This window comes from Pan paniscus, chromosome 1, assembly GCF_029289425.2.
Source record: "Pan paniscus chromosome 1, NHGRI_mPanPan1-v2.0_pri, whole genome shotgun sequence".
Lineage (NCBI taxonomy): Eukaryota > Metazoa > Chordata > Mammalia > Primates > Hominidae > Pan > Pan paniscus.
Genome location: NC_073249.2, coordinates 79,698,047 through 79,718,352, shown reverse-complemented (window position 1 = coordinate 79,718,352; position 20,306 = coordinate 79,698,047). Strand labels below are relative to the sequence as shown.

The 20,306-nt window shown below is 37.3% G+C and overlaps 1 protein-coding gene across 4 annotated transcripts in view; it reads right to left on the bottom strand.

Annotated features, from left to right (window-relative positions):
• The window catches only part of KIFAP3 (kinesin associated protein 3), a 164,095-nt gene that overhangs the window by 122,749 nt on the left and 21,040 nt on the right, over positions 1-20,306 (bottom strand). For 3 of the 4 annotated variants that reach the window (XM_003824636.6, XM_008978294.4, XM_008978295.4), the window contains 2 exons: positions 11,273-11,404; positions 2,683-2,837 (listed from right to left, as the gene is read on the bottom strand). In XM_003824636.6, coding sequence (XP_003824684.1) covers positions 2,683-2,837; positions 11,273-11,404 — 287 coding nt within the window. The remainder of the gene's footprint in view (positions 1-2,682; positions 2,838-11,272; positions 11,405-20,306) is intronic. The other variant, XM_063604008.1, reaches the window with a different exon arrangement.

Sequence of the window (20,306 nt, the reverse complement as noted above, 5' to 3'; positions counted from 1 at the left end):
ACCCTCTGCTGGGAACCCAAATCCCTTTTCACAGGAGAGGGTAAAATGGTCTGGGAGTGAAGAGAAATTCCAAGGACCAGAACATAAAATGTAAGGGTGGATAGGATTATCAAAGTTGAAATGTTTATATAGGATTTTTGTAAAGTAATTGTGTATTCTTTACCTAAATGTCTTATGAAAATGGATATTGTATCTGACTAGGGGATGTTTCCTCTACCTAGTACTATAAAACTAAAGGCACACAAATCTGCCCTTCAAGCTATAATTAACTGGACATACTAAAATGGGAACCAGTAAGATTGCCTGAGCCCAAAGAATACAGAATAGAAGCTGGAGTGCTGGTAGGAACAAATTCTCCACGTGATAGCCTTTTGTGGAATGCTTACTGGGGCTTACAGCAAAAGTCTGTGAGCACATCCCAATGATGACTACTGTGATTCTGAACTAGAGAATTTCCACTTAAGAGGCATTTACTGCCTTGTTATAGGACATTAACTGAAGACATTCTATGATGGAAGGACATAAAATGATCATGACATCTGAAATACCCATGCTATTTTGGCAATGTCAGTAACAGTCTAATTGGGGTCAGCAGTGCCCAGAAGAGTTCCACAATAAAATGGAGATACTTTGTATATGATCATGCTACTTGGGAAATTCAAGAAGGAGACACTCATGAGCAGGGAGCCTCTTTTTCCCCAGGACTGACTCTGAAACTGTGTGAGAAGCTGCAGGATTCTACAGTGCCCATTAAACAGCTCTTACCTGACTGACAAAGAACTGCCTGGTTTATGAATGGCAATCCCAAGGTAAACAGACAACAATCTGTTTGGAAGTCTGCTACTCTGACTGAAGAGAAGTCAAGAAAACTTTTTTTTCTTTTGAGCTATTTATAGCTTATGACAAGTAAAGTATATCTTTATGAGCAAAATTTGCCTTTTTACCCGAGTTCTCACAATTGTGGAAACTTTATTCATAAGTATTCTTATTTTATGGCAATATAGTTATTTGCATACATTCAATAAGAATCTGCTTTCTTTGGTAGCAGGACACAACTGGAGATGCTAGCTACTTTACCAAGGCTTTGACTGGATTGGCATATTTTTAGATATGACCAGACTGCTTTGAGGAGTTGACACTGACTTTATAGAGCCAATAAAAGCACCTCGGAAAGACTAGCCTTCCACCTTGTCTATGTAGTTTCTTTATAGTGTTCCTCACCTGTGATAAGTAAAAAATGTTACTTTCAACAGATCCAGAAACCTCGTTATTTTGGGATCTCCACAAGAGATGAGTGGAGGTCCCAAAATAACCCAATTCATATAGGTATCTGTAGGCATGGATAAATCCTTGGTTTAGCTAACCTTAAGGCTTTTAAAAAGTCTAAACTAAGATTCCTTATGGAAAAGTTCCTGCAAAGTCAACTTAAAAGAGCCTATATGGCCAATGAATATTCTTGCCATACTTTACGCAAATAGGCAAAGTATAACACTTATTTTGCAAATAAATTGGTCCTACTATAATTTGTCTTTGGTAGAAATGGAATACTAGAGATAAAAATTTTGTTTCAAAAGAAACTATAGTATACCTGTTACTAGATTCTAATCTTGTCTATTACTTTTCAGTTTTTATTGTTTTCTACAATTGGAACTAAACCTGAATTCTTCCCTGGCTACAAGTCTTCAAACTAAGATTTTCAAAAATTTCTTCCATTTTTCTGACTTGAACTCTGTTCCAGACAGAAATATAGTTATAACTAAGCATTAATAGGCTATACTTCGGCCCATTTCCTTGTTGCTAAAGTCACATAGCACTACATGCTGACCATTTACATCCCCATTGTTCTTACAGACAGGATCTCTGACATTAGAATCATAAGGATTTTGCTTAAGGATCATTTAAAATGTTTTTCAGACCCTGAGTTGCAGTGAAACAGCTGATGCCAACCAGTCAGAAGACCCTCATAGAGGAATGAAATCAGCATGAGAATACAGCTTCTTCATCATCCTGTCCCATTACTTCACCTTACACTCTGACCAATCAACAATCTCCACACTTCAGCCAGTCCAAAACCCTTAAAAACTCTAGCCCCAAACTTCTCAGGGAGATGGATTTGAGGTTTTCTCTCATCTCCTAGTTTGGTGACCCCCAGATTAAACCTTTTTCTCTGCTGCAAAAAAAAAAAAAAAAAAAAAAAAGGAAACAAAGAGAAAATAAAGATTCATGAAAGTTATATCTTTAGGATAGTCTAAGGCATATGATATATATTTTAACACTTACATAATCCATCCAAATGATAAACAAATATAAAAAAGAAGTTTATAAAACATCAGTCTAGTTGGGGCAGTGAAAATAGGTTTTCTGCCCCAAATTCTCTCCTTTGATTATTCTAGAATCAATATGACAGACATTTCCTTTTTTATTCTTACTTCAGTGTATGTGTACACACACAAAACATGAAAAAGAATTAGACTATTTTATGTGGAAGCATCTAATATAAAGCCTACCATGAAAGCAATTAATGTTTATTCTTTGTTGTTTACTCATTCATAACACTGGTGAAAAAAACCTACCCAACATCAAATATCAATAGTTTGATAAACTTTTTTTTATAGTTGCTTGATGAACTATAATCAAACAACTTTGGATTTGCATTAGGAAGCCAGGAATTCTACTACTTACCTTTTCCTGACAATGAATCACGGCGGTTCTGTAGATAGTACAACAGCTGTTCTACCTCATTTAGTTTTGAAGGATGAATGAGTTTACATTCTTCGACCACCTTCCTTGCCAGGGAAGTTATATCTGTGTTGGCATTGAGACTTTTAAGTCGAATGCTGTAAGTATAACAGAATTTTTCAACTCACGTATTATAAAAGTAATAACTTCAATACTACTACTTTAAAATAATTTATAGATTATAAATTATTATAGAGAACCTGGCCATAGACTCTTAGTAAAATAAACTATTAGATATAATTAGGCTTAGAAAAATACAAGGCAGTGATTTCTGTGAACTAGACAAACAAAATAAAAAAAGGAACATAAAATCTTTTTCAGACTCTCTAGGCAAGACAGCATATTCAGAGATTCTGTTTTAAAACAGTATTTCTGATATAAAATATATAAAGTCTTTAGCATTATTAAATGTAAGAATCCATACCATCATAAATAAATCATTTTCTTGACCATACCCACAAATGCTAACTTTTTTTCAGCTAGGGACAAGACACAATATTGATATGTTCAGATTCAGTTGTTCTGGTGGTAACTATATAGAAGGTAAAAGCAAAAAAAAAAGTGAGATCTGGCCGGGCACGGTGGTTCACGCCTGTAATTCCAGCACTTTGGGAGGCCGAGGCGGGGGGATCACGAGGTCAGGAGTTTGAGACCAGCCTGGCCAATATGGTGAAACCCTGTGTCTACTAAAGATACAAAAAATTTGCCAGGTGTGGTGGTGCGTGCCTGTAATCCCAGCTACTCGGGAGGTTGAGGCAGCAGAATTGTTTGAACTTGGGAGGCAGAGGTTGCAGTGAGCTGAGATCGCACCATTGTACTCCAGCCTGTGTGACAGGGCGAGGCTCTGTCTCAAAAAAAAAAAAAAAGTGAGATCCACTTTAAGATCTATATGAGGAATTTTGAGGAACAAATGAATACATTTTATACTTAAGTTAGTGCACTAAAAAACAATAATTAGCCAACACCTCCCTCCTTTTAAAGTTAGCCCAGGAGATTCACTGGGAACCCATTAAGAAACCATTATTAAGAGTTTGGAAACAATTGCCTAGTTACACGGATTCAGGGTACCAGGAAGAGGTATAAAGACATAAAATTAGGTTCAAAGTGAAGAGTCAACCTGGTGTCAAAAGACTGTCAAGCAGATGCTCCCATGCAAGGTTCTTTTGAAAAAGAGAAAGATGAACAAGCAGCCACTGTGTAGAATTATTTTGTGTTAAAGATGGCTAATTTTTGTTGGAAGACATCAAGGAATTAGAAGGGCAGGAGTGGGGATCTCAGAGCAATGTCCTGTAAGCTTATTATCCATATGTAGATGATTTCTCCCGAAACCATTCCAGCAGAATGGCTTAGATATTATTCCCAGCTATATATTCAACCCCAAATCTGGTTCTCCTGGGGTTCTACAAGCTATGTAATAGCTTTTAATAAATTCCTTTTCTGTTTAAATTTGCTAGAGTGCCTTCTAATGTTTACAAGAAGAACTCTAGTAGTATTCTGTCCCTTTATTTCTTCCTTAATTTATTTGGGTTTTTTTTTTTTTGGTTCCTACCTTTTAAGTCCTTTAATTTTATTATATTTTTATATAGTTTTAGCTGCACATCAGAAGGCATAGAGAGAAAGGTCAATACAGAGAAAAACTCTAAAAAGACCTCTAGTTTGCTTCCAATTATTTGCAATTATGAGTAAAACTGCTATAAACATTCAAGTGCAGCTTTTTGTGTGAACATGTTTTCAACTCATTTGGGTAGATATCTAGAGGCATAAGGAGGGGCCAAGATGGCTGAACAGAAACAGCCTCAGTCTGCAGCTCCCAGTGAGACCAACGCAAAAGGTGGGTGATTTCTGCACTTCCAATTGAGGTACCCAGTTCATCTCACGGGGACTGGTTAGGCAGTGGGTACAACCCATGGAGAGCAAGCAGAAGCGGGGTGGCGGGGGCATCACTTCACCCAGGAAGTGCAAGGAGCTGGGGGACCTCCCTCACTCAGCCAAGGGAAGCTGTGAGGGACTGTGCTACCTGGCCCGGGTACTATGCTTTTCCCACAGTTTTTGCAGTCCGCAGATCAGGAGAATCCTTGGTGAGCCTATAACACCTGGGCCCTGGATTTCAAGCACAAAACTGGGTGGCTGTTTGGGCAGGCAGCGAGCTAGCTGCAGAAGTTTTTTTCTTACCCCAGGTGCCTGGAATCCCAGGGAGACAGAACTGTTCACTCCCCTGGAAAGGGGGTGGAAGCCAAGGAGCCAAGTGGTCTCACTCAGTGAGTCCCACTCTTATGGAGCCCAGCAAGCTATGAACCACTGGCTTGAAATTCTCACTGCCAGCACAGCAGTCTGGAGTTGATCTGGGATGATCGAGCTTGGTGGGGGGAGGTGGGTCTGCCATCAGTAAGGCTGTAGTAGGTAGTTTTCCCCGGACAGTGCTAAGGAGACTGGGAGGTTTGGACTGGGTAGAATTCACCACAGTGTGGCAAAGCGGCTGAGGCCAGACTGCTTCTCTATATGCCTCCTCACTGGGCAGGGCATCTATGAAGGAAATGCAGCAGCCTTAGGGGCTTACAGATAAAACTCTCATCTCCCTGGGATAGAGAACCTGGCAGGAGGGGTGGCTGTGGGCACAGCTTCAGCAGACTTAATCTTTCCTGCCTGCTGGCTCTGATGAGAGCAGCTGATCCTGACAAGGGAAATTCTCCCAGCACAGCACACCAGCTCTGCTAAGGGATAGACTGCCTCCTCAAGTGGGTCCCTGATCCCCATGCCTCCTGACTGGGAGAGACCTCCCAACAGGGGTTGATAGACACCTCATAAAGGAGATCTCTGGCTGGCATCAGGCCAGTGCCCCTCTGGGACGAAGCTTCCAGGGGAAGGAGCAGGCAGCAATCTTTGCTGTTCAGCAGCCTCCACTGGTAATACCCAGGAGGACGGAGTCTGGAGTGGAATTGCAGCACACTGCAGCAGACCTGCAGAAGAGGGGCCTGGCTGTTGATACAAAAACTAACACACAGAGAGCAACAACAACAACATCAACAAAAAACACCCCCCCCCCCAAAAAAAAAACCCCATACAAGGGTCATCAGCCTCAAAGATCAAAGGATAAATCCATGAAAATGAGAAAAAACCAGTGCAAAAACGCTGAAAATCCCAAAACCCAGAATACCTCTTCTCCTCCAAATGATCGCAAGTCCTCTCCAGCAAGGGTACAAAACTGGATGGAGAATGAGATTGACGAAATGCCAGAAGTAGGCATCAGAAGGTGGGTAATAACAAACTCCTCTGAATTAAAGGAGCATGTTCTAACCCAGTGCAAGGAAGGTAAGAACCTTGATAAAAGGTTACAGGAACTGATAACTAGAATAACCAGTTTAGAGAGAAACATAAATGACTTGATGGAGCTGAAAAACACAGCATGAAAACTTCGTGAAGCACATACACAAGTATCAATAGCCAAATCGATCAAGCAGAAGAAAGATTAGAGATTGAAGATCACCTTGCTGAAATAAGGCGTGAAGACAAGATTAGAGAAAAAAGAATGAAAAGGAACAAACAAAGCCTCCAAGAAATATGGCACTATGTGAAAAGATCAAACCTATGATTGATTGGTGTACCTGAAAGTGACAGGGAGAATGGAACCAAGTTGGAAAACACACTTCAGGATATTATCCAGGAGAGCCTCCCCAGCCTAGCAAGACAGGCCAACATTCAAATTCAGGAAATACAGAGAACACCACTAAGATACTCCTCGAGAAGATAAATCCCAAGACACATAATCATCAGATTCTCCAAGGTTGAAACAGAGGAAAAAATGTTAAGAGCAGCCAGAGAGAAAGGTCAGGTCAACTACAAAGGGAAGCCCGTCAGACTAACAGCGGATCTCTCTGCAGAAATTCTATAAGCCAGAAGAGAGTGGGGACCAATATTCAACAATCTTAAGGAAAATAATTTTCAACACAGAATTTAATATCCAGCCAAACTAAGCTTCATAAGCAAAGGAGAGATAAAAACATTTCCAGACAAGCAAACGCTGAGGGATTCTGTCACAACCAGGCCTGCCTTAAAAGAGCTCCTGAAGGAAGCACTAAATATGAAAAGGAAAAACCAGTACCGGCCACCGCAAAAACACACCAAAATATAACGACCAATGACACTGAATAAACTACATCAACTAATGTGCAAAATAACCAGCTACCAGCATGATGACAGGATCAAATTCACATATAACAATATTAACCTTAAATGTGAATGGGCTAAATGCCTCAATTGAAAGACACAGACTGGCAAATTGGATAGAGTCAAGACCCATTGGTGTGCTGTATTCAGGAGACCTAGCTCACATGCAAAGACACACTTAGGCTCAAAATAAAGGAATGGAGGAATATTTACCAAGCAAATGGAAAAAAAAAAAAAAGCAGGGATTGCAATTCTAGTCTCTGATAAAACAGACTTTAAACCAACAAAGATCAAAAAAGACAAAGAAGGGCATTACATAATGGTAAAGGGTTCAATGCAACAAAAAGACCTAACTCTCCTAAATATATATGCACCCAATACAGGACCACCCAGATTCACAAAACAAGTTCTTAGAGACCTACACTACAAAGAGACTTAGATTCCCACACAATAATAGTGGGAGACTTTAATACCCCACTATCAATATTAGGCAGATCAACGAGACAGAAAATTAACAAGGATACTCAGGACTTGAACTCAGCTCTGGATCAAGTGTACCTAATAGACATCCACAGAACTCTCTACTCCAAATAAACAGAATATACATTTTTCTAAGTGCCACATGGCACTTATTCTAAAATCGACCACATAATTGGAAGTAAAACAATCCTCAGCAAATGCAGAAGAATGGAAATCATAACAAACGGTCTCTCAGACCACAGTGCAATCAAATTAGAACTCAGGATTAAGAAACTCACTCAAAACCGCATAACTACATGGAAACTGAACAACCTGGTCCTGAATGACTCCTGGGTAAATTAAAAAATTAAGGCAGAAGTAAAGAAGTTCTTTGAAACCAATGAGAACAAAGAGACAACATACCAGAATCTCTGGGACACAGCTTAAGCAGTGTGTAGAAGGAAATTTATAGCACTAAATGCCCACATCAGAAAGGTGGAAAGATCTGAAACTGACACCCTAACATCAAAATTAAAAGAACTAGAGAAGCAAGAGCAAACAAAGTCAAAAGCCAGCAGAAGACAAGAAATAACTAAGATCAGAGCAGAAATGAAGGAGATGAAGACACAAAAAACTCTTCCAAAAATCAATGAATCTAGGAGCTGTTTTTTCAAAAAAATTAACAAAATAGACTGCTAGCTAGACTAATAAAGAGAGAAAAATCAAATTGACACAATAAAATATAATAAAGGGGATACCACCACTGATCCCACAGAAATACAAACTACCATCAGAGAATACTACAAACACCTCGAAGCAAATAAACCAGAAAATCTATAAGAAATGAATAAATTCCTGGACACATACACCCTCCCAAGACTAAACCAGGAAGAAGTAAAATGGCTGAATAGACCAATAACAAGTTCTGAAATTTAGGCAGTAATTAATAGCCTACCAACCAAAAAAAGAAAAAGGCCAGGAACAGATGGATTCACTGCAGAATTCTACCAGAGGTACAAAGAGGAGTGGGTACCATTATTTCTGAAACTATTCCAAGCAAGAGAAAAAGAGGGACTCCTCCCTAACTCATTTTATTAGGCCAGCATCATCCTGATACCAAACCTGGCAGAGACACAACAAAAAAAAGACAATTTCAGGCCAATTTCCCTGATGAACATCAATGTGAAAATCATCAATAAAATACTGGCAAGCTGAATCCAGCAGCATATCAAAAAGCTTATCCACCACAACCAAGTTGGCTTCATCCCTGGGACGCAAAGCTGGTTCAACATATGCAAATCAATTAATGTAATCCATCACATAAACAGAACCAAGGACAAAAACTACATGATTATCTCAATAGATGCAGAAAAGGCCTTCGAAAAAATTCAACATCTTTTTATGTTAAAAACTCTCAATAAACTAGGTACTGATGGAACATATCTCAAAATAATAAGAGCTATTTATGACAAACCCATAGCCAATACCATATTGAATGGGCAAAAGCTGGAAGGATTCCCTTTGAAAACCATCACAAGACAAGGATGCCCTCTCTCACCACTCCTATTCAACACAGTATTGGAAGTTCTGGCCAAGGCAATCAGGCAAGAGAAAGAAGTAAAGGGTATTCAAATAGAAAGTGAAGAAGTCAAATTGTCTCTGTTTGCAGATGACATGATTGTATATTTAGAAAACCCCATCGTGTCAGCCTAAAAACTCCTTAAGCTGATAAGCAACTTCAGCAAAATTCTCAGTATACAAAATCCATGTACAAAAATCACAAGCATTCCTATACACCAACAACAGATAAGCAGAGAGCCAAATCATGAGCGAACTTCCATTTACAATTGCTACAAAGAAAATGAAACACCTAGGAATACAACTTACAAGGTATGTGAAGGACCTCTTCGAGGAGAACTACAAACTGCTTCTCAAGAAAATAAGAGAGGACACAAACAACTGGAAAAACATCCCATGCTCATGGATAGGAAGAAAAAAATGGCCATACTGCTCAAGGTTTATAGATTCAATGCTATTCCCATCAAGCTAGCATTGATTTTTTTCACAGAACTAGGAAAAATACTTTAAATTTCATATGGAACAAAAAAAGAGCCCATATAGCCAAGACAGTTCTAAGCAAAAAACAAAACAGAACAAAAAAAACCCCAAAGCATCATGCTACCTGACTTCAAACTATACTACAAGGCTACAGTAACCAAAATAGCATGGTACTGGTATCAAAACAGGGATAAAGACCAATGGAACAGAACAGAGACTCAGAAATAACACCACACATCTACAACCAACTAACCTTCGACAAATCTGACAAAAACAAGCAATGCGGAAAGGATTTCCTATTTAATAAACGGTGCTGGGAAAACTGGATAGCCATTTGTAGAAAACAGAAACTGGACCCCTTCCTTACACCTTATCCAAATGTTAACCCAAGATGGATTAAAGACTTAAATGTAAAACCCAAAGCCATAAAAACCCTAGAAGAAAACCTAGGCAATACCATTCAGGACATAGGCATGGACAAGGACTTCATGACTAAAACACCAAAAGCAATGGAAACAAAAGCCAAAATTGACAAATGGGATCTAATTAAACTAAAGAGCTTCTGCACAGCAAAAGAAACTATCATCAGAGTGAACAGGAAACCTACAGAATGGGAGAAAATTTTTTGCAATCTACCCATCTGACTAAGGTCTAATATCCAGAATCTACAAGGAACTTAAACAAATTTACAAGAGAAAAAACAAACAACCCCTTCAAATAGTGGGCAAATGATATGAACAGACACTTCTCAAAAGAAGACATTTATGCGGCCAAGAAACACATGAAAAGAAGCTCATCATCATTGGTCATTAGAAAAATGCAAATCAAAATCACAATGACATACCATCTCACACCAGTTAGAATGGTGATTATTAAAAAGTTTCGGCAGATGCTGCTCAGGCTGTGGAAAAATTGGAATTGGTTTAACTATTGTGGAAGACGGTGTGGCGATTCCTCAAGGATCTAGAACCAGAAATACCATTTGATCCAGCAATCCCATTACTGGGCATATACCCAAAATATTATAAATCATTCTACTATAAAGACACATTAACACATAGGTTTATTACAGCACTATTTACAATAGCAAAGACTTGGAACCAACCCAAATGCCCATCAGTGATAGACTGGATAAAGAAAATGTGGCACATATACATCACGGAATAATATGTAGCCATAAAAAAGAATGAGTCCATGTCCTTTGCAATGATATGAATGAAGCTAGAAGCCATCATTCTCAACAAACTAACACAGGAACAGAAAACCAAACACCACATGTTCTCACTCATAAATGGGGATTGAACAATGAGAACACACGGACACAGGGGAGGGAACATCACACATCATGGCCTGTCAGGGGGTGGGGGACAAGGGGAGGGAGAGCATTAGGACAAATATCTAATGCATGTAGGGCTTAAAATCTAAATGATGGGTTGATAGGTGCAGCAAACCACCATGGCACATGTATATCTATGTAACAAACCTGCACTTTCTGCACATGTATCCCAGAACTTAAAGTAAAATTAAACAAACAAACAAACCCAGAAACACATCTTTTGTGGTTGATTCCACAAGTTAGTAGTTCATAATCTATTATATTCATTTTCTAAATGGGATAAATTAGAATATGTATGTTACAACAGGTTCCTATTAAGCTTACAAAAATCTCATTTTTTCCTAGGATTAATATACTCCATACTTACAGTTTAATATAATCTCTCCTTCACTAAGATGAAGTATGCCTGGAAGAATGCCATAATTAATCACCTATGCAGATCAAAATAATATCAGATTTGTATAAAGTTTATATAATGTTCACTACTTTCAAAATGTGCACAAATAAAGAACTTACATTTTTTGACATTCTTTTCGTTCTCCCAACATGGGGTCCCCCATTTCTCCAAGAATGGTAGCTTCTACTTCATAGTGAACAATGAGTGCTTTTTCTGATGGATGTACATCAATATTCCCTCCTTTAACTTTCCTATAATACAAAATTGAAATGATATAACCAGATTAAAACTCTCAAAGTGGCCATGGTTTTTATCTATTTTTAGGTCTATAACACGTGGGTTGGATTAACATGTGCATTTGAATCAGATTACTCTTGACTTGGGATTAGAGATAACTCTTTTTCTCTGTTTTATATACATATTTATGTATATATGTGTGTATATATACACATATAAATGTATATATATAACTTTGTCATGCATAAAGTATCTATAAATAGTTCTACCTAAGAAAAAAATACATTTACCAAAGAATCACGCATAAGAGCAAGTGAATGAAACATAAATAAGTAAGATGGCTTTGGAGAGAATGACCTCAACTAAAAGTCAGTTATTCAAAACCAAAGGCAACTGCCTTAAAATTTATATTAAAAGAAAAAGTCAGGCCAGACATGATGGCTCACACCTGTAATCCCAGTGACTTGGGAGACCAACATGGGAGAAATGTTTTAGGTCAGAAGTTTGAGACCAGCCCAGGTAACATAGCGAGACTCTCTTTCTACAAAAAATTTAAAAACTAGCCGGGCATGGTGGCAGGTGTCTGTAGTCCTAGCTAATTGCAGGCTGAGGCGGGAGGATCACTTGAGCCCTCTGATGGTGCCACTGCACTAGAGCCTGGGCAATAGAATGAAACTCTGTCTCGATTAAAAAAAAAAATCAACCTGCCCATTAATTACCCTATTAACTGGACCAAAAGACACGAAGAAATTGTCTATATTACAATATATGTCATGTATCATCTAACATAATGGTACAAGTTGTAGAATTAGTACCTAAATAAAATCACTGAATCACACCCAAATTACATAACAAAAAAGCATTTACAGGTTAGGTAGGCTGTATAGTCACATATCTCAAATTATAGTGTCAATAGTAGGTTCTATGGAAAGGTTGTATATACTCTTTCTTCAAGCCCATAAAGTCGCAAAATGAATTCTTAATTGCAGTAAACCAATGATGAATTAATCACTATTTGCCACTTGGCCATTTTAGAAGGCAATAAAGTTGGTTGTGCTGGAAGAGATTAAGCAACAGAAACAAGCAAAATCTCTCATTCTTAGCCCTAGCTAGCAGTTAGCTGACCAGTGGGGTCTTTTAGCCTGATAAGAAAAACAAAAATATGACAACACCTTAAATTTAATTCCAATAATTAGAAACTCAAAGCTTTTCTTTCAGTTGGAAATAATACTTTGACTAATTATGCATATTTTTAAAGTAATTTTTTACGGATCTGTTCACCAGAATTCCATATGAAAAGGAGATGCACCTGGAGTGAATATTAGGGTTATGATTAACAGTCAAGTATAGTGATAGGGTAGGAAATTAAGTACACTAAAGCATAGAGTCTAGGTAGGTCAGAAACTAAACTGATAGTAAGACATATAGGACAAGTAAAGAATGAAAACAGAAGCCAGGCAGGCCAGCAAAAATCGAGGAATTAGGAAATGAGATATAAATATATATTTAAAAGAATGGTACAGATTCCAAAAGGTAAGATAAACAGATAATATGTACAAAAGCTATAGAAGTCACAGGAAACAAAAGATCTAAGGAAAGCTGAAAGCAGATATAATGTAGCATCACTATAAGAAACATAAGAAACTATCTTAATTACATAAGGCAAACTAGTTACTTCCTTCCTGATAACATGAAAAGCAATTCCAGTACTGGACTTTTTATAACTGTATCCAGTTAAGGGAAGAAAAGAGTAAGGATAAAATATAAATGCAGATCCTTAGACTAGCCTCCTATTACCACTTTAAAATGGGTCTTTTACATATTGGCAGCTGGGGGAATTGCATAATTCTTGTCCTCTGTTGTCTCATATCTTGCCTTTCCTTAAAGGAATCAAATAATTAAAAAGGAAAAAAATGAAATGCCTCACCACTCCTTTTTAGTTTTTGTTTGCCTTTTTTTGCTGTGTATGTGTGTTTTAGAGGAGTAAGTTAATTACAATTTATTTATCACAAATCAACTTATGTTTATTATAGAAAAACTAAAACAGAAATGAGCAAAGAAAAAATAAATTCAAAAACTTACAAGAAGTAGTCACTTGTTATTTTACCACATATACATTCAGATATTTTTCTATCTATACTAAATAATATACAAAGAGAGAATGACAGCTATAGTTGTTTTTTTTTTAACAGAAGAGGCTTAAGGGTAGTATTCTAGCAGGGGTGAAACTATCATTTTATCTTAAATGCTGAACTTTCAAGCTGAATAGCATTCACAATGATGTCAGATATTTAACTACTGGGAGAATTAATTTCCAAATGTTCTACTTGAATTCCATTAATTAGATGAAAAAAATTTGAGCCACTATTAGAAATTAATGAATTTCTATTTGAAGCATACTATGACACTGATATTAAATTGATATCTTTTAGCTGGTTGCAAATTTCTTCTACTAATAGAGCCTTCTCAATAACAGCTCTGCTTCACTTTGTTTTTGTACATGTATAAGAAAACTAGAACCAAAAGTGTGCTAAATTGACTTAGAAAAATCATTTTCTTTTAATCTCAATGAGAAGTTATGCTTCACAGAGTAATATAAAATATACCTTCTATAACTGCATGTGATAAACTGTCACCTTTTGGGACAGTGTTCTTAATTATTAACTTCTGAAGTACATCCTTATGTTCCTAGATTTCATGTGGTTAGAGATATTATTGTGACCCTTAAGAAAGATAATAAATGCTGATGAACCTTGTGTTGCCACCCATTCATTATCAATTTTCTTGAGAAACCAAAAATGCAGTCCTTAACTTTTCATTAAATAAGAACTTTTAAAAAATTATTCTTTTCAAAAGGATTTACTGCAAAATAAAATTGTATCAAATAATAAAATAAAAAACAGTTGTAGATTTACGCCATAGAGCAAATAACAGAGCCATTTTAGGAAGTGTTTGGTCTACTCTCCATATGCTCTCTGGCAGGACTGCTATGCATCTATTTCCTCCATCTACTTGAAAAATACCCAATATATCAGTGTCCACAATTCCAAATGACCTTACCAACTGTCAGAGCATATGAATTCATTTCCACAGTTTACAGTATGGGTATGGCACAATAGGCTGCTTAATGGGGAACTCTATTCACTGCTCATATGTCTCATATACTACTAGACAAGACACTAGCAGAAGCTTGAAGTACAAAATGGAAATCTACCAAATCCTCCATCCCAGCTTGTTTTAATGTAATTACTAATGATACCTCCATAACATTTTTTTTTAAACTGGGACAAATGCTAAATCAGATGGGTGGAGGCGGGTGTAGGGGAGGAACAGCTGAAAACCAGAACTGTCTAGGGCAAAGAAGCAAAAAATGATGACCCTAACCAAATCTAATCTTTCCTTGCCTACTCAAAGGTGCTCTTCAGTAATTATTTAGTAGTCCATTCCCATCCACAAATAAACATATGAAAATGTCTCAGGTTAACTGCTCCTGAATGACTACTGGGTACATAACAAAATGAAGGCAGAAATAAAGATGTTCTTTAAAACCAATGAGAACAAAGACACAAAGAACCAGAATCTCTGGGACACATTTAAAGCAGTGTGTAGAGGGAAATTTATAGCACTAAATGCCCACAAGAGTAAGCAAGAAAGATCTAAAATTGGCATCCTAACATCACAATTAAAAGAACTAGAGAAGCAAAAGCAAACACATTCAAAAGCTACCAGAAGGCAAGAAATAACTAAGATCAGAGCAGAACTGAAGGAGATAGAGACACAAAAAAAATCCTTCAAAAAAATCAATGAACCCAGGAGCTGGTTTTTTGAAAAGATCAACAAAACTGATAGACCGCTAGCAAGACTAATAAAGGAGAAAAGAGAGAAGAATCAAACAGATGCAATAAAAAATGATAAAGGGGATATCACCACTGATCCCACAGAAATACAAACTATCATCAGAGAATACTATAAACACCTCTATGCAAATAAACTAGAAAATCTAGAAGAAATGGATAAATTCCTGGACATATACACCCTCCCAAGACTAAACCAGGAAGAAGGTGAATCCCTGAACAGACCAATAACCAATAGGCTCTGAAATTGAGGCAATAATTAATAGCCTACCAACCAAAAAAAGTCCAGGACCAGATGGATTGACAGCCGAATTCTATCGGAGGTACAAAGAGGACCTAGTACCATTCCTTCTAAACTATTCCAATCAATAGAAAAAGAGGGAGTCTTCCCTAACTCATTTTATGAGGCCTGCATCATCCTGATACCAAAGCCTGGCAGAGACACAACAAAAAAAGAGAATTTTAAACCAATATCCCTGATGAACGTCGATGCAAAAATCCTCAATAAAATACTGGCAAACTGAATCCAGCAGCACATCAAAAAGCTTATCCACCATGATCAAGTGGGCTTCACCACTGGAATGCAAGGCTGGTTCAATATATGCAAATCAGTAAATGTAATCCATCATATAAACATAACCAATGACAAAAACCACATGATTATCTCAACAGATGCAGAAAAGGCCTTTGACAACATTCAACAGCCCTTCATGCTAAAAACTCTCAATAAATTAGGTATTGATGGGACATATATCAAAATAGTAAGAGCTATTTATGACAAACCCACAGCCAATATCATACTGAATGGGCAAAAACTGGAAGCATTCCCTTTGAAAACTGGTACAAGACAGGGATGCCTTCTCTCACCACTCCTATTCAACATAGTGTTGGAAGTTCTGGCCAGGGCAATCAGGCAGCAGAAAAAAAGGGTATTCAGTTAGGAAAAGAGGAAGTCAAATTGTCCCTGTTTGCAGATGACATGATTGTGTATTTAGAAAACCCCATCGTCTCAGCCAAAAAATCTCAAGCTGATAAGCAACTTCAGCAAAGTCTCAGGATACAAAATCAATGTGCAAAAATCACAGGCGTTCCTATACACCAATAACAGACAAACAGAGAGCCAAATCATGAGTGAAATTCCATTCACTATTGCTTCAAAGAGAATAAAATACCTAGGAATCCAACTTACAAGGGATGTGAAGGACCTCTTCAAGGAGAACTACAAACCACTGCTCAACGAAATAAAACAGGACACAAACAAATGGAAGAACATTCCATGCTCATGGACAGGAAGAATCAATATCGTGAAAATGGCCATACCGCCTAAGGTAATTTATAGATTCAATGCCATCCCCATCAAGCTATCAAAGACTTTCTTCACAGAATTGGAAAAAACTACTTTAAAGTTCATATGGAACCAAAAACCAGCCCGTATCACCAAGTCAATCCTAAGCCAAAAGAACAAAGCTGGAGGCATCATGCTACCTGACTGCAAACTATACTGCAAGGCTACAGTAACCAAAACAGCATGTTACTGGTACCAAAACTGAGATATAGACCAATGGAACAGAACAGAGCCCTCAGAAATAATACCACACATCTACAACAATCTCATCTTTGACAAACCTGACAAAAAGAAGAAATGGGGAAAGGATTCCCTATTTAATAAATGGTGCTGGGAAAACTGGCTAGCCATATGTAGAAAGCTGAAAACTGGATCCCGTCCTTATACCTTATACAAAAATTAATTTGAGATGGATTAAAGACTTAAATGTTAGACCTAAAACCATAAAAACCCTAGAAGAAAACCTAGGCAATACCATTCAGGACACAGGCATGGGCAAGGACTTCATGTTTAAAACACCAAAAGCAATGGCAACAAAAGCCAAAATTGACAAATGGGATCTAATTAAACTAAAGAGCTTCTGCACAGCAAAAGAAACTACCATCAGAGTGAACAGGCAACCTACAGAATGGGAGAAAATTTTTGCAATCTACCCATCTGACAAAAGGCAAATATCCAGAATCTACAATGAACTTTAACAAATTTACAAGAAAAAATCAAACAACCCCATCAAAAAGTGGGTGAAGGATATGAACAGGCACTTCTCAAAAGAAGACATTTATGCAGCCAAAAGACACATGAAAAAAATGCTCATCATCACTGGCCATTAGAGAAATGCAAATCAAAACCACAATGAGATACCATCTCACACTAGTTAGAATGGCGATCATTAAACAGTCAGGAAACAACAGGTGCTGGAGAGGATGTGGAGAAACAGGAACACTTTTACACCTGTTGGTGGGACCGTAAACTAGTTCAACCATTGTGGAAGACAGTGTGGCGATTCCTCAAGGATCTAGAACTAGAAATACCATTTGACCCAGCCACCCCATTACTGGGTATATACACAAAGGATTATAAATCTTGCTGCTATAAAGACACATGCACACATATATTTATTGTGGCACTATTCACAATAGCAAAGACTTGGAACCAACCCAAATGTCTATCAATGATAGACTGGATTAAGAAAATGTGGCACATATACACCATGGAATACTATGCAGCCATAAAAAAGGATGAGTTCATGTCCTTTGTAGGGACATGGATGAAGCTGGAAACCATCATTCTGAGCAAACTATCGCAAGGACAGAAAGCCAAATACCGCATGTTCTCACTCATAGGTGGGAATTGAACAATTAGAACACTTGGACACAGAATGGGGAACATCACACACTGGGGCCTGTCATGTGGTGGGGGGAGGGGGGAGGGATAGCATTAGGAGATATGCCTAATGTAAATGACGAGTTAATGGGTGCAGCACACCAACATGGCATATGTATACCTATGTAACAAACCTGCACGTTGTGCACATGTACCCTAGAACTTAAAGTATGATTTTAAAAAAGAGTAAAATAAATAAATAAAATAAAACAATGAGATACCATCAAAAAAAAAAAAAAAGAAAAAGAAAATGTTCCAGGTTAAAAGGCAAAAAAAAAAACCCACCCCCCCAAACCCTACATTGCTTAATGCCACTGTTGCTTAACACCTTGATATTAATCCTGTTAACACTGCTTTTCATTGTTACAAAACTCTTTTTGTGTTTGGTTTTTTCATTTTTAAAAAAAAACAGACCTAAAGCTTACAAAACTTCTTTTGTTTTGATAGTCACTCTAATTAGTCTACTCACATGTGAACCCATTCCAATTAGACTTTGGCTCTAAACTCTACTCCTACCCTACCAAAAAAGCTCTGGTCAAGGTCATCAATTTCTTCCATGTTCTAAATATTTAAAGTTTTTACATTTTTGTCTTTGATTTATCTGTATATTATTTTTGTATTTTTGTGGGGATAAATTTTAACTTTTTTCCATAGAAACAACCAAATTGTATGAGCAGGTTTTGCTGTGTCTTTTACACTTTTTTTTTGGTAGAAGTCATAGTCGAGCACATTTTGCATCTGGAACCAGTACGTACCTACTACACACATAAATGAAACAAAAAATTCATGAAATCATGCCTATTCTTATCATGTGAAAAGCACTCTATCCTATTCACAACCCACTGATACATTGTGACCCTACAGCTTAGAAATAAAAATTTATTTATAGTCTTTTTTTTTAAATCACTGGTTGGCAATGTTACCTCTTTGCAAAAATGGGAATGAAACCACCTTTGCAAAAATTATAACAGTGAGAGAAATCTAACCTTACTCCATCTTGCTTCCAACCTCACATGCTACCTGCCTCTATCGACTCTAAAACAAAAATGATAACAATCCCTTCCGAAAACTAGCCTTGAAACCACCTTTGTAAGACTAATGAAAGGCCCCAATATTAGAATTATGGGAGGGACCTAAATTCTGCTAAGCCAGTAGATGCAGTTAAACGATAACCAGCCATTGTTCCCTAGTTTGCCTTTCTATAATAATCTACTGCTCCAGAGGTCACAAGATTTGTATCTTCCCTAATTGCTCTGATAGATAACAACACTATTGTCAAAACCTAAGATTAGTTTTTGAGATATTTTTCAGACTTTTGTATTCTGGACACTGACTGACTCCACCTGGACCTGTGACTCACACCACTGAACTAATTCAACTGGTTCTGTGATCCCCACCCAGGAACTGACTCAGCACAAGAAGATAGCTAAACCTGCTATAATATCATCCCCAAGTCAATCAGTCAGTGTCTCCCATTTCCTAGCCCCCTGCCCTCCAAACTGTCCTTGAAAAACCCTAACTTCCAACTTTTGGGGGAGGCTTGTATGAGTAACACTCCCACCCTGCTGCTTGGCTAGCCCTGCAATTATTAAACTCTTACTCTACTGCAATACCGCTGTCACAGTGAGTTGTTTTTTTCTCTGTAGTGGGCAAGAATAACCCATAGACACACCCATGTGTGTCTATTTCTAGGCTTTTCATTTTATTCAGTTGGTTTACTGAGCTATTTTTACATCAATACCTGAGGGAAGTGTTCCCAACCTGGCTCTTCCATATTTTTCTCAGTATTGCGGGACCTTTCCCTGTCCACTTAAAAATTTTAAATTGTGTTTCAAATTCAGTAAAATCCCTTTTGGGATAATGACTGACATAATGAATTTTCAGATTAAGGCATCTATCCATGAAAATGATAAATCTACTTTTAAGATTTAATTTTCTTTTAATGAAATGATATAAATTTCTCTAGAAAGGTGACGCCCATCATTTGTTATTAGATTTATTCCCAAGTACCTTATATTGTTATTTGCATTTGCAAATAACTTTTTTTGCTAACAATATTTAACCAACTATATCAAAATTCAATTTGGGAGTGGGAGGTATATAGATGTTATATCCAGCAACTGTTGCTTAATACCTTGATATTAATGCCAATAGCTTGAACATTATTTTAGGTTTTCTCTACAGACTAATATATAATTTGTGAATAATATCAGTTTCATTTCTTCTCTTCCTATCTTTATACCTTTTCTATTTCTTATCTTACTACCTGTTTAGGACTCCTGGTGAAATGTTGAGGTGGTTACATAGGTATCCTTGGATCATCCTTAATGTTAA